The sequence below is a fragment of the Rhinopithecus roxellana genome, chromosome 8 (assembly GCF_007565055.1).
Source record: "Rhinopithecus roxellana isolate Shanxi Qingling chromosome 8, ASM756505v1, whole genome shotgun sequence".
Lineage (NCBI taxonomy): Eukaryota > Metazoa > Chordata > Mammalia > Primates > Cercopithecidae > Rhinopithecus > Rhinopithecus roxellana.
The window spans coordinates 22237590-22261298 of NC_044556.1; the positions used below are offsets into that span (position 1 = coordinate 22237590).

Here is a 23709-nt window from a genome sequence, read left to right on the forward strand (position 1 = left end):
TGGCGTGGGACAGTGTCCACCTACAGAAAAGAGCACTTTTACTAATTTCCACAAAGGTATCCTATGTGGTAGCCACTGCTCTGATAAAACTACAGATCATATCATCCATACACGTAGTAAGCTTAGAACAAATGACTGGAAGGAGACACACAAAAGTGTGGCTGAGTGAGAATTAACAGAGGACAGTCTAGGGCCCTAGGGTGTCCAGAGGAAGACACCAAGGAGCCAAGGCCCAAGTTTTAGTGGATGACCCTGGGCATGTTCACTGGCACTCAGCATGTGCTAGGCTAGTAAAATCAGGACTTCACAACCTTGCAGAAGTTTGCACCAACAAAGGTGCTCCTACCAACCCCTCCTCCATGTAGGCCTCAAATAGAGTGAACATAGTACAAAACGCACAAGATCACTGTCTCCACTGGCTGAAACTGCAAGAAGAGCCTCAGCATGAGAGTAGCAAAACTCTGTCGACATCTCCAAAGTATGCTCTTCTGAGGAAATTCCTGGAATCTAAGATAATTACTCTGAAGGAGCTGAAAGGTTTACTGAACTTTGCCAGTTCCTGGCAGCTGCTTTGCACATAGCAAAGATAATAATTGTATAAGCTCCAGCAGAAACTTGCTATCAAGAGCCAAAAGGGAATGGAACCAAATGTAAACTTACTTTCCACACAAATGTGGGGGAGAAAGAATGACCAAGAGGTGTGGTGCGTGAGGCGTGAGGCACTTATTTGAAAGTCATATGTTCATATGTGCCTCACTGAACAGCATGACCATCCAAACCAGCACTTCACAGTGGTGAGAATTCTCTTGGGATGCTGAAAGAGTGGAGAAGGTGACAAGAAAGTGGTGAGGATGGGGCCGTGGTGGCTTACACTGTAATCTCTGAGAGCTGCTCCTTGGTCAGGTTCAGGGGTTGGCTAATGATGGTGATTCCATACTCCTCGGGGTTCCTGTCCTTGGGCAGGCTGGCCCGTAAGATGGCATTGTGGGCCACGTTGAGAAAGCTGACCAGGGCATGCCAGCCTTTGTTATTAAACCACACCTAGAGGGTGGAGAGGACATCTGAGACATTTCACTAACAGCTAGTTAAAGAAGAAATCAGTGAAGGAAAGGAAATTTGAGAAGCTGGAAGGGTTTGGTAGCTGGAAGACATTCCTTGCTAGATTTCAGCAGGAGGAGGGATGGAATTCAATGAATGTGGGAAAGTACAAATAAAATAACCAGCTCAGGTGAATTTTCAGCTCCAGAGCTGATTACACACAGGTCAAGTACCTTAATGTTGTCTTCAGTTTCTAGATGTTGAAGGAAATCAGGTATTTCTTTAGAGGCCTCTCTAGTGATAGGGCCCTAAAAACCATGTAAACAAACAAACAAGAGGGTTTTTGTTTTTTTATCCTGTTATCACTCATGAGAGTTTGTAGTTCATGGTAATTAAGCAAGTCAAAAATCCTACTCAAATCTCCAGTCTGTTTACATACCCCGCTCACATTCATGATCCGGCCAAGGTCACTTAAAAACCCAACGAGTGCTTCACCGGTGACAGGCACGACTGGGAGCTTTCCTCCAATGGAAATGCCTCCATACCTGGCGAGGGAACGAGAAATCCTCAGACCAGCGCCACGAACTTCATGCCTACTAGTAGTAGCTCTCTTGGGTTTTGTAGGGAAACGTGGACTTTCAGGGGAATTGCCTGAACCAGCAAGCAACATGGCTCCATTTTACAAACCAACTTTTAACTCTTTTCCCGCCGCTGCTGCCTCCAGGAAGGAGTCCAGACCCTCATCCTGGCCTCTGAGGCCATTCTGCGTCTTGTCTGTGCCCCTCTCCAACTTCATCCTTCCTCAGCCCTTCCCTGGAGTGGCCTATTCTGGACGTATCGAGTCACTTCCAGAGTTCCTCGTGGCCCAGACTGCCTGTGTGTCTCTGCCTTTGCAGGGCTGCTAGCTCCCCTCGGCACCTTTCTCTTTTGGGAGCATTCAGCCAACTCCAGGTCCTCTTTCACATGTCATCTCCTCCCACTCCAGCCAAGCACTCCTTTTCTGTGCCACCTCTGCGCTTTGCAGCTACTTCTAGCAGCACAGCATCCATCTTCATCCTGTCATTCCTATCTCTCGGGGCTTCTGTGCCTCACCCCTGTTCAGGGAGGCCCTTAGCCTCTCCTGCCTGGACTTGTGCTCTGCTTCTTCACTGGCCCTGGGATCCATCTCCCATACTGCCCTGCAAGTTTGAAGTGACTGTGCAGAAACACCAATCTGAGTGCATCACTCCCTGGCCTGAAACCCTTCAAATGCAGGGCAAAAGCTAAACTCAACAGAACAGAATGAATTAGCTGGTCACACAAAGCAGAGGAGGAGCTCTTTCTCAGGGCCTTGAATCACTGCCTCACTCCTACTTTCTGTCTCAGCTGAGGCCCCACAGGTCCGTCTGGAGAGCAATCCTGAAAGCCAGATTTCATGTGTACAGTCTAGAGTCTGCCGAGGAAAGCACATCCACGTCAGCCCCGCACCTGTTCTGGAGGTGCAGTTCCTGAGGGAGGCTGGGAGGCAGCAGGCTCCTAGAGTCCCCCTTGATGAGGCTCCAAACCTCTGGAACCATTTCAACCTCCAGGATGCCTCAGGAATGGGGTGGGTCTGGGGCTGGCCCACACTCCCTGAAGCTTAAAAGGAATAGGCCAAGGAGTGTCCTGGGTTTAGGCTACAAGGCTCTCTTGTTGGAGTGTTATAAACTGTTACATACTTGGAGGTTTTAGAAGCTTTTCTGGGGTGAGAATGCTCTGAAATGCCTCATCAGGGAATGCCACCCCCACTTATATCCTCCAAGAAGAGACAGCACTGAGTGTCTTCTGAGTCTGGGATGTCCTTAGACACATATTCTTCAGGACGTGTCTTGTGACTTCCTGAGCACATACTGAACAGCCCCTCAACATGGCTGTGAGGTGTGCCTTTTAAAAGTGTGCAATTATTTCAACAATGAATCAAGCTGAGATTTTAATTCCAATAAAAGTAGTTTCTTACCTCTGTTCATTGACCCAGAATTTGCTCTTTAAGCTGAAAGCCAAAATAAAATAATATAATGAATACCACAAGTACAGCAGTGCTGTTAACTGTTCCTTCCCAAACATTCGTTTTGAAGACTGAAGTCTCAGTCTTCAGGGGACAATTGCATTTTCTGATATCCAAGCAATGTGGAAGCCGTCCAGCCCTGGGACATTGCCTGAATACACATGCAGAGAAAGGACCTGTGATTTCCACCACTGGCTCTCCAAACCACATCACACATGCTGGACTTTCTGAGTGGTCCTGTGGTCAGGTCATACGTCATGTCAGTATGCCTGATCTGGACCCAGAACTCATGGCAACGACCATGTCAGTGTGGAATGAAGGCTGCAGCCTTCTGTCTTCCACCCTGCACAAATGAGACTCTAACAACCACCTGCACACCTGGGGGGAGTTCTGACTCACTCCACAGCCCAAAGTGAAGGCACTGACATTCAGTGAATCAAGGGTAAAATGACAAAATGGGAAATGAACAGATGCTAACTCTGGACCCCAGAGCTCAATCCCATGAACTGTCATTGTCATCAACCTTTCAGTATACACGCACAAAACCCAAAATTTCATACTGCAGATTTGCTGCTGAGAACTAAGTTTGGGATGGTTACTGTTTATTGCATTCTCTTTACTCTGCTTTTATTTTGGGGCTTGGATGGCGTTCTTTATTTTGCTAAGTGCTTTCACCATCTGCAGTGTGTTCTAATTAAGTCAATTTATCCCTCGTTCAGGGCTCTGGCAGGTGAAGCAACAGAAAGTCCTATTAAAGTTAGACAGGAGGTTTTATCTTAAAGTTCCAGAGTCTGTGCGGACTGGACCACACTTCCTTAGGATCCTCTCTCCTGGCATGGCATGCCCCTGTCAAGCTGCTTGTTCTGATAGGGGCTCCCAAAGCTGTTCCATTCCGGGTGGGGCTGATAAGGACAGCTGGAGAGCCGAGAGAGCTAGATACTTGTTGACAAGTTCATTGGCATCTCAAAGGGCAGTGATAACAGATAATTCACAGTTAGAATATGACACCTGCAGCTGACCTGGCTCGCCCTGGCCTGTGCTGGATTCAGATACTATCCCGCTGCCTATTTTCCACCCTATCTTTTTCCTTTCTCTTTTTTGCCTCTTACTTTTTTTCTCTTTTTCCTCTACCTTTTCCCCTATAGTCCTCCACCTCCCTCCAAATTTTTACTCTCTCTTTTAACTAGTTAAAATATGTGGCTACATTTTTGAATAACTTCTATGGTCTTCTGATACAACTTTTAATAATACGTGGGTTAAAATTTAAGACTGCTTGCCCTAAACGTAAAAACAAACAAACAAACAAAAAGAATTAATCTTCAGTTACATTTTACTTGTATGTACCTCAATTGCTTTTTTATGTTGAATGAGGTGCTCAAATTAGATAAAAAAGAAAAAAATCCACTGCCCTGATCATAGATAAATTGTGAGAGAAAATTATCTTCTGTCCCTAGTCAATATCTTATACAGGGAGCCAGGATAAAAAGCATAAAAGGATTTCTTCTTACCTGCTTCTTATAAGAGCAGGATACGTTTTTACCAAGAAGTCAGAGACGTTCCTGTCCGTCAGGTCTTGTAGAATTTCCGTGCTGCGCTGTGTTCTCTGAGGTAATGAGACACCCACATTAATTACCTTGGAATCTGAGGACTTACAAGCAGTTTGTGAAACTGCTTGTTCTCCTCCAAAAATTGTTTATGGATTCAGCTGCTGTGAAAATACTAAATAAAGTACTGGCATCTCCCTAGTTCTCACGTCAACGATGTGTAACTCATCTTTGATGCCTCTTTTTTTCTCCAATCCATTGACAAGATAGGATGGCATCACTCCAAAATAAATCTCCAATCCATCTGCGTTTCTCCAGCTCCAATACTGCCACCCTACCCAAGCCACCACCTAGACCACTAGAGAAACTTTCACACTGGTCTGCCTGATTCTGTCCTTTGTCTGCCAACTTCCGTTTTCCACCCAGCAGCCAGCTTGAGCTATAAAAATATAAACTCGAGCACCTCAGTCACCTTGCTTACTTATCCACTCCAATAAACCCTGGGATCAAATCTCGACTCACTACCAAGTCCCATGTGGCCGATGTGTGTGGCCCTGCCCCTCTCTGAGCTCACCTGCCACACTCCCCTTCCTGTCTCTCAGCGAGCACCTCTCTCTCCTGGCGCAGCTTTGTGCTTGGCTGTTCATTCTGCCTGGGAACTCTACCTGACCCTCTCATGGCTTGCTCTCAGTCCAAATTCTATTCCTCGGAGAAATGTTCCTGTTTCCAGTCACTCTATATTGTCACAGACTGTTGTGTTATCTTTATAGCTCTCATCTCCATCTGAGAATTTCCTCCTGATGGATCTGTTTATGTATTTGTATCTGTCATCACCCGTACGATATCATTTTGGTGAGAGCAGGGACTTTGCCTGATTTGTGAGCTGTTGTGTCCCCAGCACCCAGAATAGTGCGTGGCATACATTGACACAGTCGATTTGTGACATTAATGAAAGAATTTGAATAGTGCCTTACAATTTACAAATCACTTTCAAAATACATCTAGGACTGGAAGCTAGTACACCGAAAGATTTTGGAAAATTCAAAGGTGCATGGGTTTGTCCACCAGATGGCAATATTACTACACATCTGGGAACACATTGCACTTAGTTTCTCTAATTAGCCAACTTCACAGGTCAGTCATGACCCTGGGTAAAAGCATTCACTCTGTCAAGGGTGCTGCCCAGAAGTAGTTGAGGGGATTTTGGTGGCATTACACGGCCGTTATTGTGCACCATTCCTTCCTTTTTATACACTTTCTGTCTCCTCCCCTGTTTTCCCATTTGACTTGCCTCTTCTTTTTTTTTTTTTTTTTTGAGACGGAGTCTCGCTCTGTCGCCCAGGCTGGAGTGCAGTGCAGTGGCATGATTTTGGCTCACTGCAAGCTCCGCCTCCCGGGTTTACGCCATTCTCCTGCCTCAGCCTCCCGAGTAGCTGGGACTACAGATGCCCGCCACCTCGCCCAGCTAGTTTTTTGTATTTTTTAGTAGAGACAGGGTTTCACCGTGTTAGCCAGGATGGTCTCGATCTCCTGACCTCGTGATCCGCCCGTCTCGGCCTCCCAAAGTGCTGGGATTACAGGCTTGAGCCACCGCGCCCGGCCAGCTTGCTTCTTCTTTAATTCACTCTTTTCACCTTGTTTCTTTCTCTCCTGCCAGGAGGAGAGCTGGCATACCGAATGCTCCCTGTGTGTTGGCCACTATGTTAAATGCCCTATATACATGATCTCGCTTCATCCTGACACCCTTTGAGAGAAGAATTTTTAACTTAATTTACAGACAGAGAAACTGAGGTTCAGAACAGTTAGCTGACTTGCACTGACTGGGCTGCAAACTTGCAGGTGGGTGGCCCAGGGCCTAGGAACTGAATCTGCCTCTGTCTCCTCGCTGCTCTTTTCACTCAGTTACCTGCTTCTCAAGTTGAAAATGGCACTTAGAAGACCTGCCAAGTTCCCCTGGTGGAATCCAGGTTGGAACAATTGCTGCTGGCTGGGATAGCTTACGATAAATTGTTTTATAAAAATTCTGCCCAATAAAATATTTGTGTAACCCTATTTCCACATATTCTAGAAGTCAGGGACAGAGTGCTTCCACCTCTGGACCCACCACATTCAAAGAATGTTAGAGCAGGGAGGGTCCCCAGAGACAACCACATTGCCCCACTTCCCAGATGAGAACAACTGATTGCCTCTGAATCAGGCCCACACCCTCTGGACTTCTTCCAGGCTGAATAAGGACTGTGTTTGAGTGGCTAGGGTAAGCAGATGTGAAAAAGTGTGTGAGTTTGTGAGTGTGTGTGTGAGAAAGAGAGAGAGAGAAAGATTGAGAGAGAATGAGAGATACAGTGAGAGAGAGATTGAGAGAGAAAGAGTAAGAGAGAGAGAGTGAGAGAGACAGAGAAAGAAAGAGTGACAGAGAGAGAAAGAGAGAGAGAGAGAGCGTGTGCTGCTTCTGTGCATATGCGTGGCATTCAGTTTTGCTCCAAAGGAAGGCATGTATAATAGTGAGAGAATGCAAAAGTGAAAGAAAATTGCAGCAGGAACTTTGGCTTGCCTTTTTCCAGAACTTTGGCTGTTACATTTTGTCCAGGGACCAAGGACCAACACTACTGAAAATGAGTTTCTAAGCTGGACAGACAGCGTGGAAGTAAGGATTCGTTTAGGAAATGAAACACCGTGTAGGTAGGCTTGGCCTCCCCTCCCTCGCCCTGGCCAAGAGCTCAGGGTACAATACCACAGCCTTGACGTCCTGAGGCTGCAGGGTTTTGAGTGGAGGCAGCCACAGGGGCCCTGAGCACTGACAGCAAAGCAAACAAGCAAAGCTTCCTCTTGGGGCACAGAGGACTGAGACAAGCTCCTCGGGTCCTTCTTTAGGAATCCCTATGATGCAGCGAATGAGCTGTGATTCAAAGAGAGAATATATTGCTTAAGAAATATAAAGATACATGCTTTAGAATATAAAAAGAGCAGGGATCGGGTGTTCTTGGTATAACACCATTTATAAGCCAGATTGTGATAGGTCCGGTGGCAAAATCTAGTTGCTCCCATTATTTGCTCCTCCCTGCTGCCTTAGCCACAGGCTTTTTTCTTGGGTCTGTAAGTGGAAGTGCTATGTGGGAGCTTCAGAAAACCTTCCCTAAACATAGCACATGTGCACACGCTGCCCTCTGTTTTGCTTCATCCTTCTTCCATTCCGCTGCCTGGAAGACAGCTCCTGCCACATTGGCTGATGGGGCTGAGGCCGTTTAGTGTGGAGGAGAAACAGAACAGAACATCATGCACCACCCATGTAGACTTTTAGATGAGTGAGGAACAAGTTGTGCCTTGTTTTATCCACTGTTAGTTTGGGGTTGTCATCACTTGAGTTGAATCTAATTCTAAATAATTCCTTGCCCACATGATTTCATTAAATCCTCATAGTAATATTATGAAATAATCAGTTATTCCCAATTCACAGGTGATAAAATTAAGGTTCAGAGAGGTCAAGTAGCCCACCCGGGGCGCTCCATGTCCCGTACCTGTGCTGTCCCACCATACTCACAGCCTCTTTGGGAACTGTTTATTCATTGACAAATCATTGGACAGGGCCGTCTAAGGCCCAGCCCTGGCAAGTCAACTGGGAAGCCCATTATCAACCAGGGACACAGCCTTCTTCAATGTCTCTAAATCCCCCAGGAGATGCTCACTGTGATCTGTTCTGGACTTTAGAACTCCCAGGACAGGGTGCTGCTCAGAGCCAAGATCACTAATGTCCCTGCAAAAGACGGATGCTGGTTGTACATGTATTTGTGTACATACCTGCAGATGTTAGAGACACAGCATATGGAGAGGTTCTTAATTAAGACTGTTAATAAGTGTGTAAATACATTTGCATTTGAATGTACATTATAGCATTGCTTATAATGGTGAAAACTAAAAAACCTAAGTGGCCAATAATGGGAGATCAGTTAATTTAAAGTAAATTTAGGCCAGGTGCAGTGGCTCACGCTTGTAATCCTAGCACTCTGGGAGGCAGAGGCGGGCAGATCACTTGAAGCCAGGAGTTCAAGACCAGCCTGGCCAACATGGTAAAACCCTGTCTCTACTAAAACTACCAAAAAAATTAGCCAGGCATGATGGTGCATGGCTGTAATCCCAGCTACTCGGGGGGCTGAGGCACAAGAATTGAACCTGGGAGGCAGAGGTTGCAGTGAGCCGAGATTGCACCACTGCACTCCAACCTGGGTGACAGAGAGAGACCCTGTTTCCAAAAAAAAAAAGGAAATTTGAACAATGGGATAATATACAGATATTAAAAATGATGTAGATTCTATTTATTGACATGGATGCATGTTCATCGTAAGTTATGCAGTAAATCAGATTTCAAGACAATATTTTGAATATAATATGTTTGGGTGGTTGCAAACCAAACATTATTGGTGATTATATCCAAGTGATGATTTTTTCCTTCTGACTTACCTGTGTTTTCTAATTTTCATATAATGAGCACATATGACTTGTATAATTTTTTAGTGCTTAAACACATTTTTCTCCTAGATTGCATAGGAAGTATCTGGTGGAAAATAAAGCTTTTGGTGAGTGGCTTCCTCCAGTTGGCAGCCACAGTGCCCTGTGGGGAGCCCCTCCCAGAAGGTGTAGGGAGTTTGGTTTAGTCCCCTACTCAACTGCCAGTTTGAAATGTTAGTTTGCGAGAGACTCAGGAGATACCAGGGACTCCTCCTAGTCCCCATGTGGCAGGCAAACTCCGGGCCCTGTTGTTTGGGGGTCAGGTACCTGGGGGGGCGGGAGGCCCCCAGCGCCCTCGGGGCACTCTGGCAGCATGGTGAGCTTCTCCCTGGTGCTGCACCTGCAGGACGGCGAAGGGTTGGCCTCTGTCCATTTCTGCTTCTGGAACAGCTGGGTGATGTTTGGGGACACAGAAGGAGTCTTCCAGGGTGTTGAATTGCCACAAGGGTACTCCCTCATGGAAGACAAGAAAATATTCCACAATCAGCCCCAAAGTTGATGACAAATCCCTAGGCATAAGAAATAGTACCCAACCCTTTCCTCCTCCTCTTTAGACCCAGGTCCTTTCTTATCCTCTTGGAGGCTGGTTTCTATTCAAGCAATATCAAAACTAGGGTTTTGTTGACTGACTAGGTGGGGCTGGGGAATAAACATCTCTAGCTTGTGGACTCTTCATCTCCCTTTTTTCTCCTAGCAGCTCTAGCTGTTGAGAGACAGAGTAACCAAAAGAGGAATTTGAAATTAGTCTATTTTTGTCCTTATTGACAGTTTTGAAAAAGACTGAGTGAGAAAAGTTAAAATTATATTGAACTTTTAGGATTCCTGGTGGATGTCAATGGCCCTCGCTAACTCCCTTCTCCAGACTCATAACAATCATGGGGTACTGGCCACTATGTCACTCATGCCATTCAAGGTCCAATTACACAATAGCATAACCCCATTTCCCTCCCTCCCTGCTCAGAAGCCTTTCAAATAAGTTACGGGGAATCATCTGTCAACTCAACATAGAACTTCTCCGCTGAGAAATATAGAGCTGTCCAGTGATGCGGGGGCTTCCTAGGAGGCCGTGAATGCCCCCGCACACAAATATGGAAGGAGAGGTCGGGCGGGGGGGTGCTGGTCAGAGATATGGAAGTGACCAGAGGAGCAGGATTGAGTGGGGTCTCCCCAACACCTGCCATCCTGAACCCCACTGTCGGGTCCTCCCAGGGGAGCCAGTCTTGTTAGGACAGGGGCGCGTAGGGACTTACGGAAGCCACCCTTCCTTCAGGCAGCGGTTGCCAAAGCCTGGCTTATTCAGGAGGACGTCTGCAAGTACCGTGAGCTGCTCACTGCCCGGCTCATCCATGCTAGATAGAGTGAGACATGTGACTGGGACAGAGCAGACATGTGCCAACAACATGCAACTCAGAGCCTTTACTGGATAGCTGCTGTGTGCCAGGTATGTATTGGAGGCACTGAATGCTGCCTTGGGATGGCGCTAGCTCTCCTGGGAGTGTGGTACGCTGCCCAAACACTCACAGTGGTCTGATGGCATGTCACCTATGCCTCAAAAAGATGGCGCTTCAACCCGCTCACCCAAGCTTTGCATTCCTTTCCCCGCTCGTCCTTCCCAAGCAGTCCTGCCTGCCTGTCCACTGGGATCACCTTTCCAAGCAGAGGCAGATACATTAAGTTCCTTTTTGCAGGGAGCCCCAAGACCCCTCCCTCATTGGTGAAAGTCCCAGTGAAGTGGGAAGGTCAGGGCCCTTTCAAGCAGTGTGTGACCCAGGCGCCCCAAACCCACGGAGGAGAATGGTGACTCCAAGTCTCCGCACCTGAAGAAGGTGTACTGCTGCCCATACATCCAGGGGTGAAGGGTCAAGCCAGGGTATTCGCCAAAAGGAGGGATAATGATAGAAAGCATCAGAGCCAAAAACACAAAAGTGGCTGGGAGCACGATCTGTGGGAGAATAGACGTGGAATAAACATGACTGTGGCATGGAGATGTCACGCGCTTGTGCATTCTTTTAAACATTTATCCTGCAGCCTCCTAATCAGCCTCTGGTGGAGAGGGTTGGGCTTCTGGGAGAACATAATAGGCAGGGTGTGCAAAGCTACGATGTGCAGAAGAAAACGGAATGTTCTGGTGGCCACTGAAGAATCTGAATGCAGCCCAGTGTTCAGCCAGACGTCGAAGGGCAGTTCAAAGAGCGAGTCATATGACTCGCTGTTCTTTGAACCAGAGCTTCTTTTTCTAAATTAAAAAAACATTAAAGGAAAAAAGAGGACAATGACTTTGATATGTAGGGTCACTGCAACAATGAATGAAAACGTGACTTTACCCCTCATCGTAAAAATAAAAACAATATTAACATTTTCACTATTATTCTATTTTCTTTGCTAAGGGAGGTCCAATTTACAAAGAAGATTCATGTTACCAAGAATCAAAATAAGGGTTTGGAAAGTGGGAAACAAAGCCGGCAGAATCTAAAGAGGGTGCTCCTCACTGAATTAGAACCCATGTGTGCAGAACACTCAGGAGAGGAGGGGAAGGCTGCGAGGGGAGCCACTGAGCTCAGCTAAACACCAACTGACAACAGTACCTGTGCCAGGAAGTCCTTGTGACTGCGGATGGTGTGTTGGAATCGCTTGACCAGCAGCGCCTGCACGTGCTGGAGGACCAGCTGTGCCCCTGTGTTGAGCTGCGGGCCTGGGCACTCTGGCTCTGGGGGAGGCTGGCCCTCTGGGTGAGCAGCTGGAGCCCCAGGGGAGCAGACATTGGAGTCCTGGGGTGTCTGCCCGGCCTTCTCTCTGGGACCCAAGCAGGGGTGTCGGGGGTTGACGTTTTCTCTTTTCTGCTGAGCGCCACCTGTTTTGGGAGGTTGAATTAATAATTTGGAAGATGCCTATAAGGTCTGGATCTCTAATGCCATTTTTTTTCCTTACAGCATTGGTTTTTCTCTTCATTTAAGTCAGCAATGAAATACCAGGCTGGTAGCTTAATCATCTTTATAAAAGTCTACTTTCCAGTGTAAATTACTTATACAGAGAAATTGTATACATTCACCTGAAATTGCCTTAAAATTCTCTATTAACATTAAAGAGAACAAAATAACTCTAAAAGCATTGACATGGAGAGGTTTAAAATATGTAACTTGGTTAATAAAAAAAACAAAACTGGCTGGGCATGGTGGCTCATACCTGTAATCCCAGCAGTTCGGGAGGCTGAGGCGGGTGCATCATTTGAGGTCAGGAGTTCGAGACCAACTTGACCTACATAGTGAAACCCCCTCTCTACAAAAATACAAAAATTAGCCAGGCATGGTGGCAGGCACCTGTAATCCCAGCTACTCAGGAGGCTGAGGCAGGAGAATCACTTGAACCCAGGAGGCAGAGGTTACATGAGCCCAGATTGCACCACTGCACTCCAGCCTGGGTAACAGAGCAAGACTCCCTCTCAAACAGCACAGCACAAAACAAAACAAACACACACAAAAACTAAGGTGCAGGTCAATATGTGTAATACATTCACATTTATGTTTAAAATTCATGTATCGTGCACAAAGAAAAACTGACATCTTATGTACACACACACACATAACTGTAAAACTCTGAAAGAATGCCCGCCAACTGTCAGCAGAAGCTCTCCCTGGGGAGGCAGAGTTGGCTAGAAAGGGAGGAGGAAGTGAGAAGCGAGACTTTAGCCTTTTGTGTATTATATGAAGTTTTAAACAACAAAATACATTCACCTATTACCTGTGCACTTAAACAAATGAAAAATCAGAGTCAATGTGGTTCTTTCCGAATTCTTAGAGAATACTGAGAAGTGGTAGAAAAATTAATGAACTAAGAGTTAGGGGACTGAGGTTTGAATGTGGATTCTTACAAGATACATAAATTCGGGGAAGTGACTCAGTCTGCCTAAATCTGAGTTTTCTCAGACTCCTCATCTGTAAAATGAAAGTGAGGTTAGGCATGGTGGCTCATGCCTGTAGTCCCAGCACTTTGGGAGGCCAAGCCGGGAGGATTGCTTGAGCCCAGGAGTTTCAGATCAGCCTGTACAACATAGGGAGACCCTGTCTCTACAAACAATTAAAAAAGGAATTAGCCAGGCACGGTGGTGTGGGCCTGTTGTCCCAGCTACTTGGGAGGTGGAGGTGGGAGGACCCCTTGGCCCAGGAGGTCAAGGCTGCAGGGAGCTATGATCGGGCTGCTGTACTCCAGCCTGGGTGACAGAGCGAAACCCTATCTCAAAAATAAAAAAAGGAACATTTCACAGGACTGTTTTGAAAATTAAAGGAGATAACACATGGGCACATGCTCTAGGAACCATTGCAAACTGTCGGTTATGTTGAAGCTATAGTTTATAGTCACTGATTAATGCTCATTTGCCAAACAACTATTGCTGGACACGGAGAGCCTAGAGGACTGTTCGTTGGTCCCTAGCTGCTTTCTTAACCCTCCTCAACCCCCCCAGGACAAGGACAGTTGTAAAGGGAATTGGGTCAGCTCAGTCATCCTTTTAACTACATTTACCTATGATGTGCCAGGCCTGGGAATGCGAAGGCCGGGTGGCAGCCCCAGCCCTGGCACCTGCACTCAGAGGGGCGAAGTTCTGCAGGTTCTCGGTGCCAGAGCCCCAGTTCTGCCGGCTCCTTCTCCTGATCTGGGCTCAGATTTGATGTCTGCTATGGCTGGCCCTCCCTCTGGGAGGATCCCTGCTGCCCCTCCTTTTTGCTGGCTGATATCATCTCACACCTCTGAGCTTTGATCTCTCCCTGAAGGCTCCATCCTGACTGGAGCCCACTGACATGGCCAGAGCTAAGGGTTCCAGGCCTATTCAGAATCACCAGTTTGTCCCTGGTTATCTGCTGCTTTCTAGTTACTGACTGTGAGCCACCCCTTCAGAAGAGGCATTGACCTTTGTTGGAGGCTGCACAAATGTTTCTTATGATTAGGCATAATTGAAACCTGTCAGTAACAATATGAACCTGTGATCAATTAAGTAGCTGACCAATCGTTACCTCTTGCTCCTTGCTCTTGTTACCCAATAAATAACGAAGGGCTGCAGAAGCTTAGGGGGCTGCCTTTACGCACTAGAAGCAGGAAGCCCTTTTCTTCTTCTCTTCTTCCCAATGCTAGCCTTTCCTTAAAATAGTTACTTTGGTTTTTTGTTATCATTTCTATGTTCATCCCTTCATTTAGTCTTGTAATGATGTTCTCAGGCAGTAACAGTAGTAACTGCTGTAATGATGGTCTCAAGTAGTAACCGTGGCAGTCAGCCACAGACCCTCTCCATGCCACGCAATGTGTGACCCCAATGCACAGCTACAGGTTCCTTTAAGCTCTGGAGACAAGGTCAGAAAATGACATCCTCTAAGACTGAGTTAATTCAAAATAAATGTACTTAGCCATCTGAAAAGTGGCTGAGAGTGTGGCATTGAGCATACCAGATTTGAGAGCCAAGACCAGAGAGTGAGACCCAGTGGCCTGGGTGACTTTAGTCAAACCCTCCAAACTCTGTGAGCTCAGTTCCCCCAGATGTGGCAGAGCCCTGCCCGACCTGCTTCATGAGATTACAGTGATAATCAAACAAGACAATGGATGTTAAGTGTTTTGAGGTAAAAGATGGTTTGTAAACCTTGAGTCTAGAGTTGCTAATTTTTAATCAGAGATCATATACTGTTTTATAACTTGGCAAGCATCAACTCATTTAATCCTCTCAACAATGCTATAAGTAGATGCTATTATTATCTCCATTTTGCAGATGGGGAAACAAGTACAAAGAGGCTGAGTACTTACCCAAAGCCAGTAAGTTTGCAAATTATGAAGCTCAGGTTTGATGTTTGGTCGGCCTCACTCCAGAAGCTACACTCTTACCCACTCCCCTTGACTGTATCTTTGGAATATCCTGTTCTACGCTTATGCTGACTAAACAGTCCTCTGATGTGTAATTTATTCTGAGAGGGCCTGTTTATCAAGAAGGAATATTCGGTACAGGTAAAAGGCCCTAACTCTTGAATCCAGCAAAGCTTCTGCTATAAATTAGCATATTTTCATTCTGGTCTTGGTTAATATAAGTCTTTGACTTTGGGTGAGCTGAGATTATTCAACTTCTGTGTCAGCAGAGCTTGAAAGAAACTTGGGCTACGTGGTAAACTGCTCCTGCCCCCTGGAAAGAACTGCTTCCTGCTCCACCCCCACTCTGCCAGGATGACTACACTTTTGGCCACCACGTGACGTACTGGGATGGGCTGAAGCCTATCTGGGCTGGTATATGTGTCCATTGGTAGTTCTAGGCATAGTAGATAGATGTTTGGGCTCACTTATGAAGAAAGATGAAAACCAAGTTATCTTAAGAGCTGATTCCAGAATCCCCATAAAGAGGAAACACTCCAACAGGAAAACATTGAAATATGCCACACTGAGAAGAAGGAGGTAACTCGTGGTTTAGGAGGTGTTAGGAACCTAGGGGCAGCAAAGGAAAATCGCTGCAAAGCTTTGCCTGTACCAGGGGAGGATTTTACAGTGTGGATGGATGCCTAGTGTTCTATCAGAAGTAGTTTCTGTTTGTGTGGCAGGTAACCCTGTCACATGTCTATCTCCCCACCTTCCACCCTCTCCCGTAAACTCTGCTACACTCACAGATGCTTTGTGTGGCTGTGAGTTTGGTAAAAGTTTATGGAAGGAGCTAGTTGGTGCCCAGGCTGACACATGTAGAAGGGAGACTTCTAGAATCCACAGGAATTTTGGTCCCCATTGTTTTCAAAGCCCATAGACCACTAAATAAGGGTTCAAAATGATTTTATGTTGATCTCAAAGGGGCCAAGAGACTGGCATCTGAGTTGTGTTTAATAAACGCTAAGGACTCTGCCAGCTGTCACTCATGCAGACAGGGATGGATCAGAGGCCTGCTGGAAATGACAGGAGGAGATGAGGACGATGATGTGGCAGGAACAAGGGACTGGGGATCCGGCATGAGAAGCTGAGGGATGGAGCTACCAAGCTGACCTCCATAAGAATCCTCATTCATCCAAAGTGCCCCCACCCAGACCTAACTCAGTCTGTTATTCCTTTGTCACTCAAAGCCATCTAGGATGCAAAGTGCCTACTACTGGGGAGTCAGATACTATGGAGGAGTATTTGCCTTCTTTGTTGTTTCATGACTTTTTCCTTAGACATTTTTTTGAGACGGATTTTGCTCTTGTCACCCAGGCTGCAGTGCAGTGGCACAATCTCTGCTCACTGCAACCTCTGCCTCCCAGGTTCAAGCGATTCTCCTGTCTCAGCCTCCTGAGTAGCTGGAATTACAGGTGCGTGCCACCATGCCTGGCTAACTTTTGTATTTTTAGTAGAGATGGGGTTTCACCATGTTGGCCAGGCTGGTCTCGAACTCAGGTGATCCATCTGCATCAGCCTCTCAAATTGCTGAGATTACAGGCACGAGCCACCGCACCCAGCCCCTTAGATTTTCAAGACAGAACTTGGGAGGGGGGCGAGGAAGGGACAAGCCACAGTCTCCAGCACCATACCCGCAAACAGAGGTCCTGAATCAGAATCCTCCGTGACCTTCAGAAAAATCTGTCAAGAAGAAAAAAAGAGAGAATTTTATTTAGTCATTCCTACTCTGAGAAAAATCTAACCCAAGCTCTGTTTTGTTGGGTATTGCTTCATAATGGGAAGAAAATCCATTATGACTCTATCTAAGAACATTGTCTTCTATAAATACAAAAACGTAAGCACACAGTAACCACAACTACATAAAATATGTATGCATACAAAGAAGGGGGAAGTATGCCAAAAATAAAGATAGTTGCTATGCTTGGGTGGGGAATGATGACTTTTTGCTTTTACACAACTTTGCTCTAACGTTAGACTTTTTTCAAAGAACCGCCACTTCTGGCACTTGACAGAAACCAGCTGGAATCTCTACTTTACCTCTTCCAGGGGAGTGTCAGAAATTCCAAAACTGCTGAGACCAAGGTCAGCCAGCGTTTCCTCCAGCTCTCTGAAAAGGCTAGCATATGCTCTGTGCTTGAAATTCTTATTTGGAAGAAGGAAGATAAGTTCTTGACCAATGCACTCCACCAGCTTTGCCTCTGGAACATGGTGGAGAACTACATCCATCAGCTCATTTACATCCCCTAGGACAAGAAAAAAGACTGATGCCAGCTCTGTTTTCCAGAACCTGGAAGATGGTGAGGTTACCCAGGTTTCCTACTTCTCTCCACCTCCCCTTTGAGGAAGAGGCATTTTGTATCTCGGCAGTGACTCTTTCAGAGGACTGATGCTCCATCAAGTCTGTTTTTAGCTTAGTTGGCCCCGAGATCACCATTGAGAGGCAGAGGGAAATGGAAGCAAAGTCCTCCCCACTAGCTAGCTGTGCAACCTGAGGGCGAGGCGGGGGGGTGGGGTCATGCAACTTTCCTGTGCCCGTTCCTCCTCTGTTCAACCAAATGTTCTGTCCCCTCAAGCTATGTTACATTGGGTGGGTCACACTCAAGTTTCCTCATCTGTGAAAAGGGGAAAATAATGGTATCCACTTCATTGTTGTTTTTGAGGACCGGATGAGTTAAACTACACAAAGCAGTTAGAGAAATACCTGGCACATAGGTGAGTGCTGGCTGCTATTGTTATCATTTACATCATCTCGGTAAGAAATCTCTTAGTCATGGTTGTTTTTCATTCTCATTCACTGAAAACTTGAGGGCTAAGTCAAAGTCGTTTTCATTTTTCTGGTCTGTCCCCAGCTATGGGGGACTTGCCCAAGACACAAACCTGGAACCGGTGACCAAGCTGAGTGAGAAGTGCCTTCCCTAAATCACACACCCGTGCCTGCTCTAACTTCTCAGAAGACTGCACAGTTTCTCTTGGGATTGCACCTGCCTCCACAAACAAAACTGAATCCTCAGCTCACAGGAAATGCAGAGGGGGGTTGAGAAGCCATGGAGAGAAGCTGGGGGAGGGGGTAGGATATGGGGTGTGTATCGTGGACTGTGAACAAGTGTCAGGTATCAACTGTTTATCTGACACATGTATACATTCAGAATTGAATTTTGTGTACAAGTGTGTATTACTTTAAAATTAAAAATCTAACTGTAAAAACCTCACTTGCATACACTTGGAGAGAGAGTTCTCTCACACATTGTCTTGAGAGGCAGGTCAAAGGGAGAGGGATTCCAGCACTCAAAACACAACTCTCAGAAAGCAGCTCTCAGAGTTGAGGACACCCAGTAGGTTCTTTTCTTTTATTGCTGTTTAAAAAACGATCCATATGAAGGGATTTCATAGCTTTCAACCAAAATCCTTCTGCCTAGCTGGATTGGAAGTCTTGCTTTATGTCAAATCTGCAAGTTGGACTTGATTGTCTTTAACTCTGGGATGACTTCATACGGAGGCTGGAGAGTCCTTTATGTTAAGGAAGCAGCTCTGCCCTAACCGCTCTCCAGGGGTCATATTCATTGTTCTCTTAGGAAGGAAATTGAACCCAAAGCCGCTGGATTCCCAGGAATTGTGTCTTAGGCATGTGTCAGCCTTTCCAGAAGTAGCTCTATAGGTCAGCAGGGCTTTGGGCATCTGGGAGGGAGGTCCATGAGTGTGTGTGTGGTGTGTGGGTGTGTTTGAGTGAAAAGACTTTCAAGGAGCTAACTGGGGATTAAATGATTTTCCCTGTCTTACTTGAGGCATAACTATGGACTGCATTTCCCACCATTCACAGCATCTCGATTCTATACAAAGAAAATCTTTGTTTAGAAATAAAGTAATTGAAAAAAAAAAAAAAAAGGAATCATTCAGCCACTCAGGCCTTGTTTCCAACCCAATTTTGGCAAATCACAGTAACTTAACATATTAGTATTAATTTAAAACAAATACAAACTTCTTGACCAAGATTCAGAGAGTGGGGAGATAGATACCCACAGGAAGGCAGGCTAGGAGGAAGACCCAGAAGTGTCATCCTAAAAAGATGTTTGCTCTTCATCACAGGGTCTCTCAGTGTAAAGAGAAGGCAGTTGCATGAACCATGACGATGGCTCTCTGGGCATGTTCCCTCCAGTTGTAATGATCGGACGACACAAATATTGTCAGGTTCTCTTGCTTCACCAGACTTCAGTTAGTAAATTCTTAACATTTAGAAAAAGTTTGTGCTAAATAGAAAAATTTGCTTTTTCTTTGATAAGCAGATACTTTCCCCATTCATTAACTTGTATCAGTACATAAGTTTAGTTTTGCTCCTGTGTGGGAATCTGCTTCTCACATGTTCTCTCACATAGAGAGGGGATAGCCTCTTTACTGCAGCTCCCTGGAGATGGGGGCACCCCTGAGAGCTTCAGTGCATTCTAATTAAAGGGAGAATCACTGGGAAGTTGGGAAGCTGAGGGGAGAATCAGGAGTGTAACAGGAGTGTATGCTATTTCCAGACTTGCCATCCACACATGCAATCTGACTCCACAAGTTCACTGGAAGAGCCGTGCATCACCGTGCTTCCACTAGAGGGCGCCATGGCACACATGTAGAAGAAGCTCTCCCCAGACTAAGGAATGTGGCCTGGAGCCAGGGCAGGGAGACCCCAGGAATGAAGGCTTACTAAGGGTAAGAGCAGAGTGTATTCCTAATTAAAGGGAGAGGGCCCTTAGGTGCATGACTTTTAAAATCCCTTTGGGAATGAAGGAAGGTGGACGAGGAGAAAGAAGCTCAAAGCGAAAGAACAACTGCGTGACCTTGAGAAGTACACAGTGTTCTCTTTGCTCCCATTAAAATGCATCACAACAGGACACACCCAGCAACAGTGGGAGATGGCTGCCAGACAGGAACCCAAGTATGGCCCGTCCAGTCCTTACCATCCAGGACTTGTTCTGGAGTTAGGTCATTGACGTGGGCTGGACAAGTGGTGGAGAAACTCTTAGACGCGCAGCTGCAGGTCCCCTGCAACAGACAGATGGACGGGATGACTGACAAGATGCACATCCCTTCAGTGACAGCCTCTCCCTGATGCCGGCTGCTGTCACTGCCTGCTTTATTTATTTCTCACTGCCAAGTGTAGTCAACACATTTTTTTCTTCACTGTTTAATCTGTTAATTCATCTGAGCATTCTGAGGGTGTAGTCACTTGATTTTATCCTAGAGTGTGTGAGTCACGCACAGAGAGCAGCAGAACCTCCAAGGGTCCCTTTGGCTTGTCTTCAATTATGTGGCAGCTGTAGGTTCTGCCTGTGGGAGACATTCTGCGCCTCCCTCCCTGTGGATGGAAACAGGAAACCCTAGCAGCAGCCAGACACTTAAACCAGAGGCATAAATAATGCTGCCATATCATAATCGTGACCATTTGAATGTGAGCGATGCCTGTTCTTAAGAAGCTCAGGGCACATTTATAATACTTTATCTCATTTATCTTCACATCCCTAATAAGCAGAAGCAGAGGTCATCAGCTTCATTTTCCATGTGAAGAAGAAAAAATAAAAATAAAAAAAAATAAGGAGGGTCTTTCAGCCAGAACCGCCATCTTCCAGTAATTCGCCAAAATGACGAACACAAAGCGAAAGAGGAGAGGCACCCAATAAATGTTCTCTAGGCCTTTTAGAAAACATGGAGTTGTTCCTTTGTCCACGTATATGCGAATCTATAAGAAAGGTGATATCGTAGACATCAAGGGAATGGGTACTGTTCAAAAAGGAATGCCCCACAAGTGTTACCATGGCAAAACTGGAAGAGTCTACAATGTTACCCAGCATGCTGTTGGCATTGTTGTAAACAAACAAGTTAAGGGCAAGATTCTTGCCAAGAGAATTAATGTGCGTATTGAGCACATTAAGCACTCTAAGAGCTGAGATGGCTTCCTGAAACGCGTGAAGGAAAATGATCAGAAAAAGAAAGAAGCCAAAGAGAAAGGTACCTGGGTTCAACTGAAGCGCCAGCCTGCTCCACCTAGAGAAGCACACTTTGTGAGAACCAGTGGGAAGGAGCCTGAGCTGCTGGAACCTATTCTCTATGAATTCATGGCATAATAGGTGTTAAAAAAAAAAAAAAAAGACCTCTGGACTGGAAAAAAAATATGGAGGAATTAAATAATTTGCCTAGGATGACACAGTTTTGTCCACTTGGCAGCACAGACATAAAACTGGGTCTCCAGATGTGCTGAAGTGGTCTCCGTTGGTTGGTATGTTTTGGCTTCATCATTTTTATGTTATAGCACCCAAGGAGGCCTCCTCTTACCCTTCACTTACCACTGAAATTCAGGTTTAATTAGGGAATATGAATGTTGAAATGAAAAAAGAATGAAGCTTAACCAATTGCTCTTAAAACAGCCTAACCTTACAAAATAAGACACTCACTTCTATGTTGCACCAAACCACATCTGAAGCTTGAGATCCTGGTGTGTAATCTGGCATGTAATAATTGCAGACCAATTAAAGCCAGTTGTTTCATTTTGGCTAAAGCATCTCTGTAGGAGGAGGCTTCAGAATATGTTCATTGAAATCTTCTGCAAATGGTCCCAGAACAAAGACACTGATTCTGATGACAAGAGCCTGTGTGAGTAGCCATGTCTGGAGTGACAGCCCCGTGCTGTGTGCTCCTTCTCACCCAGGCCAGGGTCCTTCCCTGGGCAGACACCTACCTCACTGCCTTTCCTTTGGCTCTGGATGTTTTTCATCTTGCGCACCAAGGTTAAGTACAAGCCTGTGCCAAAGCAGTTCTTCAGGAAAAGCGGGGTGCCTGAGCAGTAGAGCCTTCCCTGGGCAATGATGGCAATGCGATCCCCAAGGAGGTCGGCCTCGTCCATATGGTGAGTTGACATGATGATGGTTCTGCCTGCAAGGTAGGGGCCAGGGCAATCACCAACCCTGCCCTGGGTTAGGTGTGGTTGGTAAAGGGTGTACAGCAATTTCCTGGCTACATAGTTGCAAAAATCAGGAATTAACTAAAAAACATCCAAGGGAACTAGTTCAGCAGCAAATTCCAGGATATTAGGACAATAATAACTAACATTTCATAGCATCCTACATACTGTAAGGCATTGCCACACACAGTGTCTCTGCATCCAGCACAGGATGTGATTCAAATAAATCTCCATATTAGGGGCTTGTGTATTATGGTCAGCATCTAGTGAGTTTCATACGTGCATTTTCTGGATCATTAAGCTTTGCATTTATAATCGTCATAAAGAACACACACGTGCATACTCTCCCTAACTGGAGATGTCATTAAAAGGAAACAGCAGGCCAGATGCGGTGGCTCACGCCTGTAATCCCAGCACTTTGGGAGGCCGAGGTGGGCAGATCATCTGAGGTCAGGAGATCAAGACCATCCTGGCTAACATGGTGAAACCCCATCTCTACTAAAAATACAAAAACCATTAGCCGGGAGTGGTGGCAGGTGCCTGTAGTCCCAGCTACTCGGGAGGCTGAGGCAGGAGAATGGTGTGAACCTGGGAGGCGGAGCTTGCAGTGAGTGGAGATCACACCACTGCACTCCAGCCTGGGCAACAGAGCGAGACTCTGTCTCACCAAAAAAAAAAAAAAAAAAAAAAATTAGAAGAAGAAAACAGCAATGAGGATTCCAGGATGACAAACTCTCAGAGAAAGGCACAGGGCAATGCTGTGTGAGTAGAGTGAGGGGGAAAGCTCTGGCTCAATCATGGGGTTGAACCGTGCTGTTAACCTCTATGGGCACTCAGCTCTGCCTGCTGTGTCTTCCAATCTGAGCCCCTTGTCTGAGAGGTGCCATGACAGAGGAGCCACTTCCATCTGCGGCCATCCTCTGGAGCACTGAATGCCCAGCAGGTCACCTTCGCACTGGTCCTGAGTGGTCATCTGACAGCTATGGAACTTCTAGGTATGTTTGCAGGTGACCTGGTTCCCCATGGTCAGAGAGGACTTTCACCTAGAGTAGCATCCATCATTCCAGACAGAAGGGCTGCAGGTCGAGAGAATTTTCTAAACTATTTTGGGAAGTAGGTTGCCTCATCAATGATTCCCTGTTTATATTTTTAAAAACCTCAGGAGGCTTTTGCTGGAACTTAGATTCACCAAGTCACTGACAAACCCCCTTCTAAGTGTAGCCATGGTGGTTCCTGTACTCAGCTATGCCAGGTGAGAGAGTGGGGACCACAGGTAGAGCCGCAGTGAGAGCCCAGGAGACTGAGCAGTGGCTGTTACCTGAGCGATACTTCAGGAGCAGGTCCCAGATCGAGCGTCTCGAGTAAGGGTCCACCCCAGAGGTGGGTTCGTCCAGAACCACCACCTTGGCATCTCCCACAAAGGCAATGGCGACTGACAGCTTTCTCTGCATGCCACCTGGAGGCACAAGAAGGATGGGAGAGTTAAGGGACTGTGGAGGATGGGGACGAGAAAGGCCCAGGGCCAGTGGCATTGTGGGGGCACCCTAATCCAGCAGCAGTTTGATGCTGCCTCTTAGATGTTCATAGCGTTCAAAGTCCTAATACTGTTCAGGCTTTGTAAATGCAGAAAGGGCAACCATTGCCTCCTTGGATCAGACCCTTTGAAGACTGTTCAAACACATCAACCTCAGGACAAATAAAACCCAGGCTGTTGTGAGACAGTGCTCTGCAGGGATAATGCTCTGGGGGCTGCTGTTAGATTTTTGGGGTAACTTCACAGAGGT

At 46.3% G+C, this 23709-nt stretch overlaps 1 protein-coding gene and 1 pseudogene across 3 annotated transcripts in view; one reads left to right on the forward strand and one right to left on the reverse strand.

Moving 5' to 3' along the window:
• Positions 1–23709, reverse strand: part of ABCA4 (ATP binding cassette subfamily A member 4) — a 139570-nt gene that overhangs the window by 28538 nt on the left and 87323 nt on the right. For both annotated transcript variants that reach the window (XM_030936738.1, XM_010385128.2), the window contains exons 22-35: positions 23244–23381; positions 21704–21897; positions 19929–20013; positions 17029–17234; positions 16623–16671; positions 11694–11959; positions 10926–11050; positions 10359–10457; positions 9376–9562; positions 4570–4664; positions 3014–3046; positions 1478–1583; positions 1272–1346; positions 872–1041 (exon numbers count right to left, since the gene is read on the reverse strand). In XM_030936738.1, coding sequence (XP_030792598.1) covers positions 872–1041; positions 1272–1346; positions 1478–1583; positions 3014–3046; positions 4570–4664; positions 9376–9562; positions 10359–10457; positions 10926–11050; positions 11694–11959; positions 16623–16671; positions 17029–17234; positions 19929–20013; positions 21704–21897; positions 23244–23381 — 1828 coding nt within the window. The remainder of the gene's footprint in view (positions 1–871; positions 1042–1271; positions 1347–1477; positions 1584–3013; positions 3047–4569; positions 4665–9375; positions 9563–10358; positions 10458–10925; positions 11051–11693; positions 11960–16622; positions 16672–17028; positions 17235–19928; positions 20014–21703; positions 21898–23243; positions 23382–23709) is intronic.
• On the forward strand, positions 20591–21092 carry LOC115899227 (annotated as a pseudogene). Its single transcript, XR_004058935.1, has one exon. The product of XR_004058935.1 is annotated as a 60S ribosomal protein L21 pseudogene (transcript).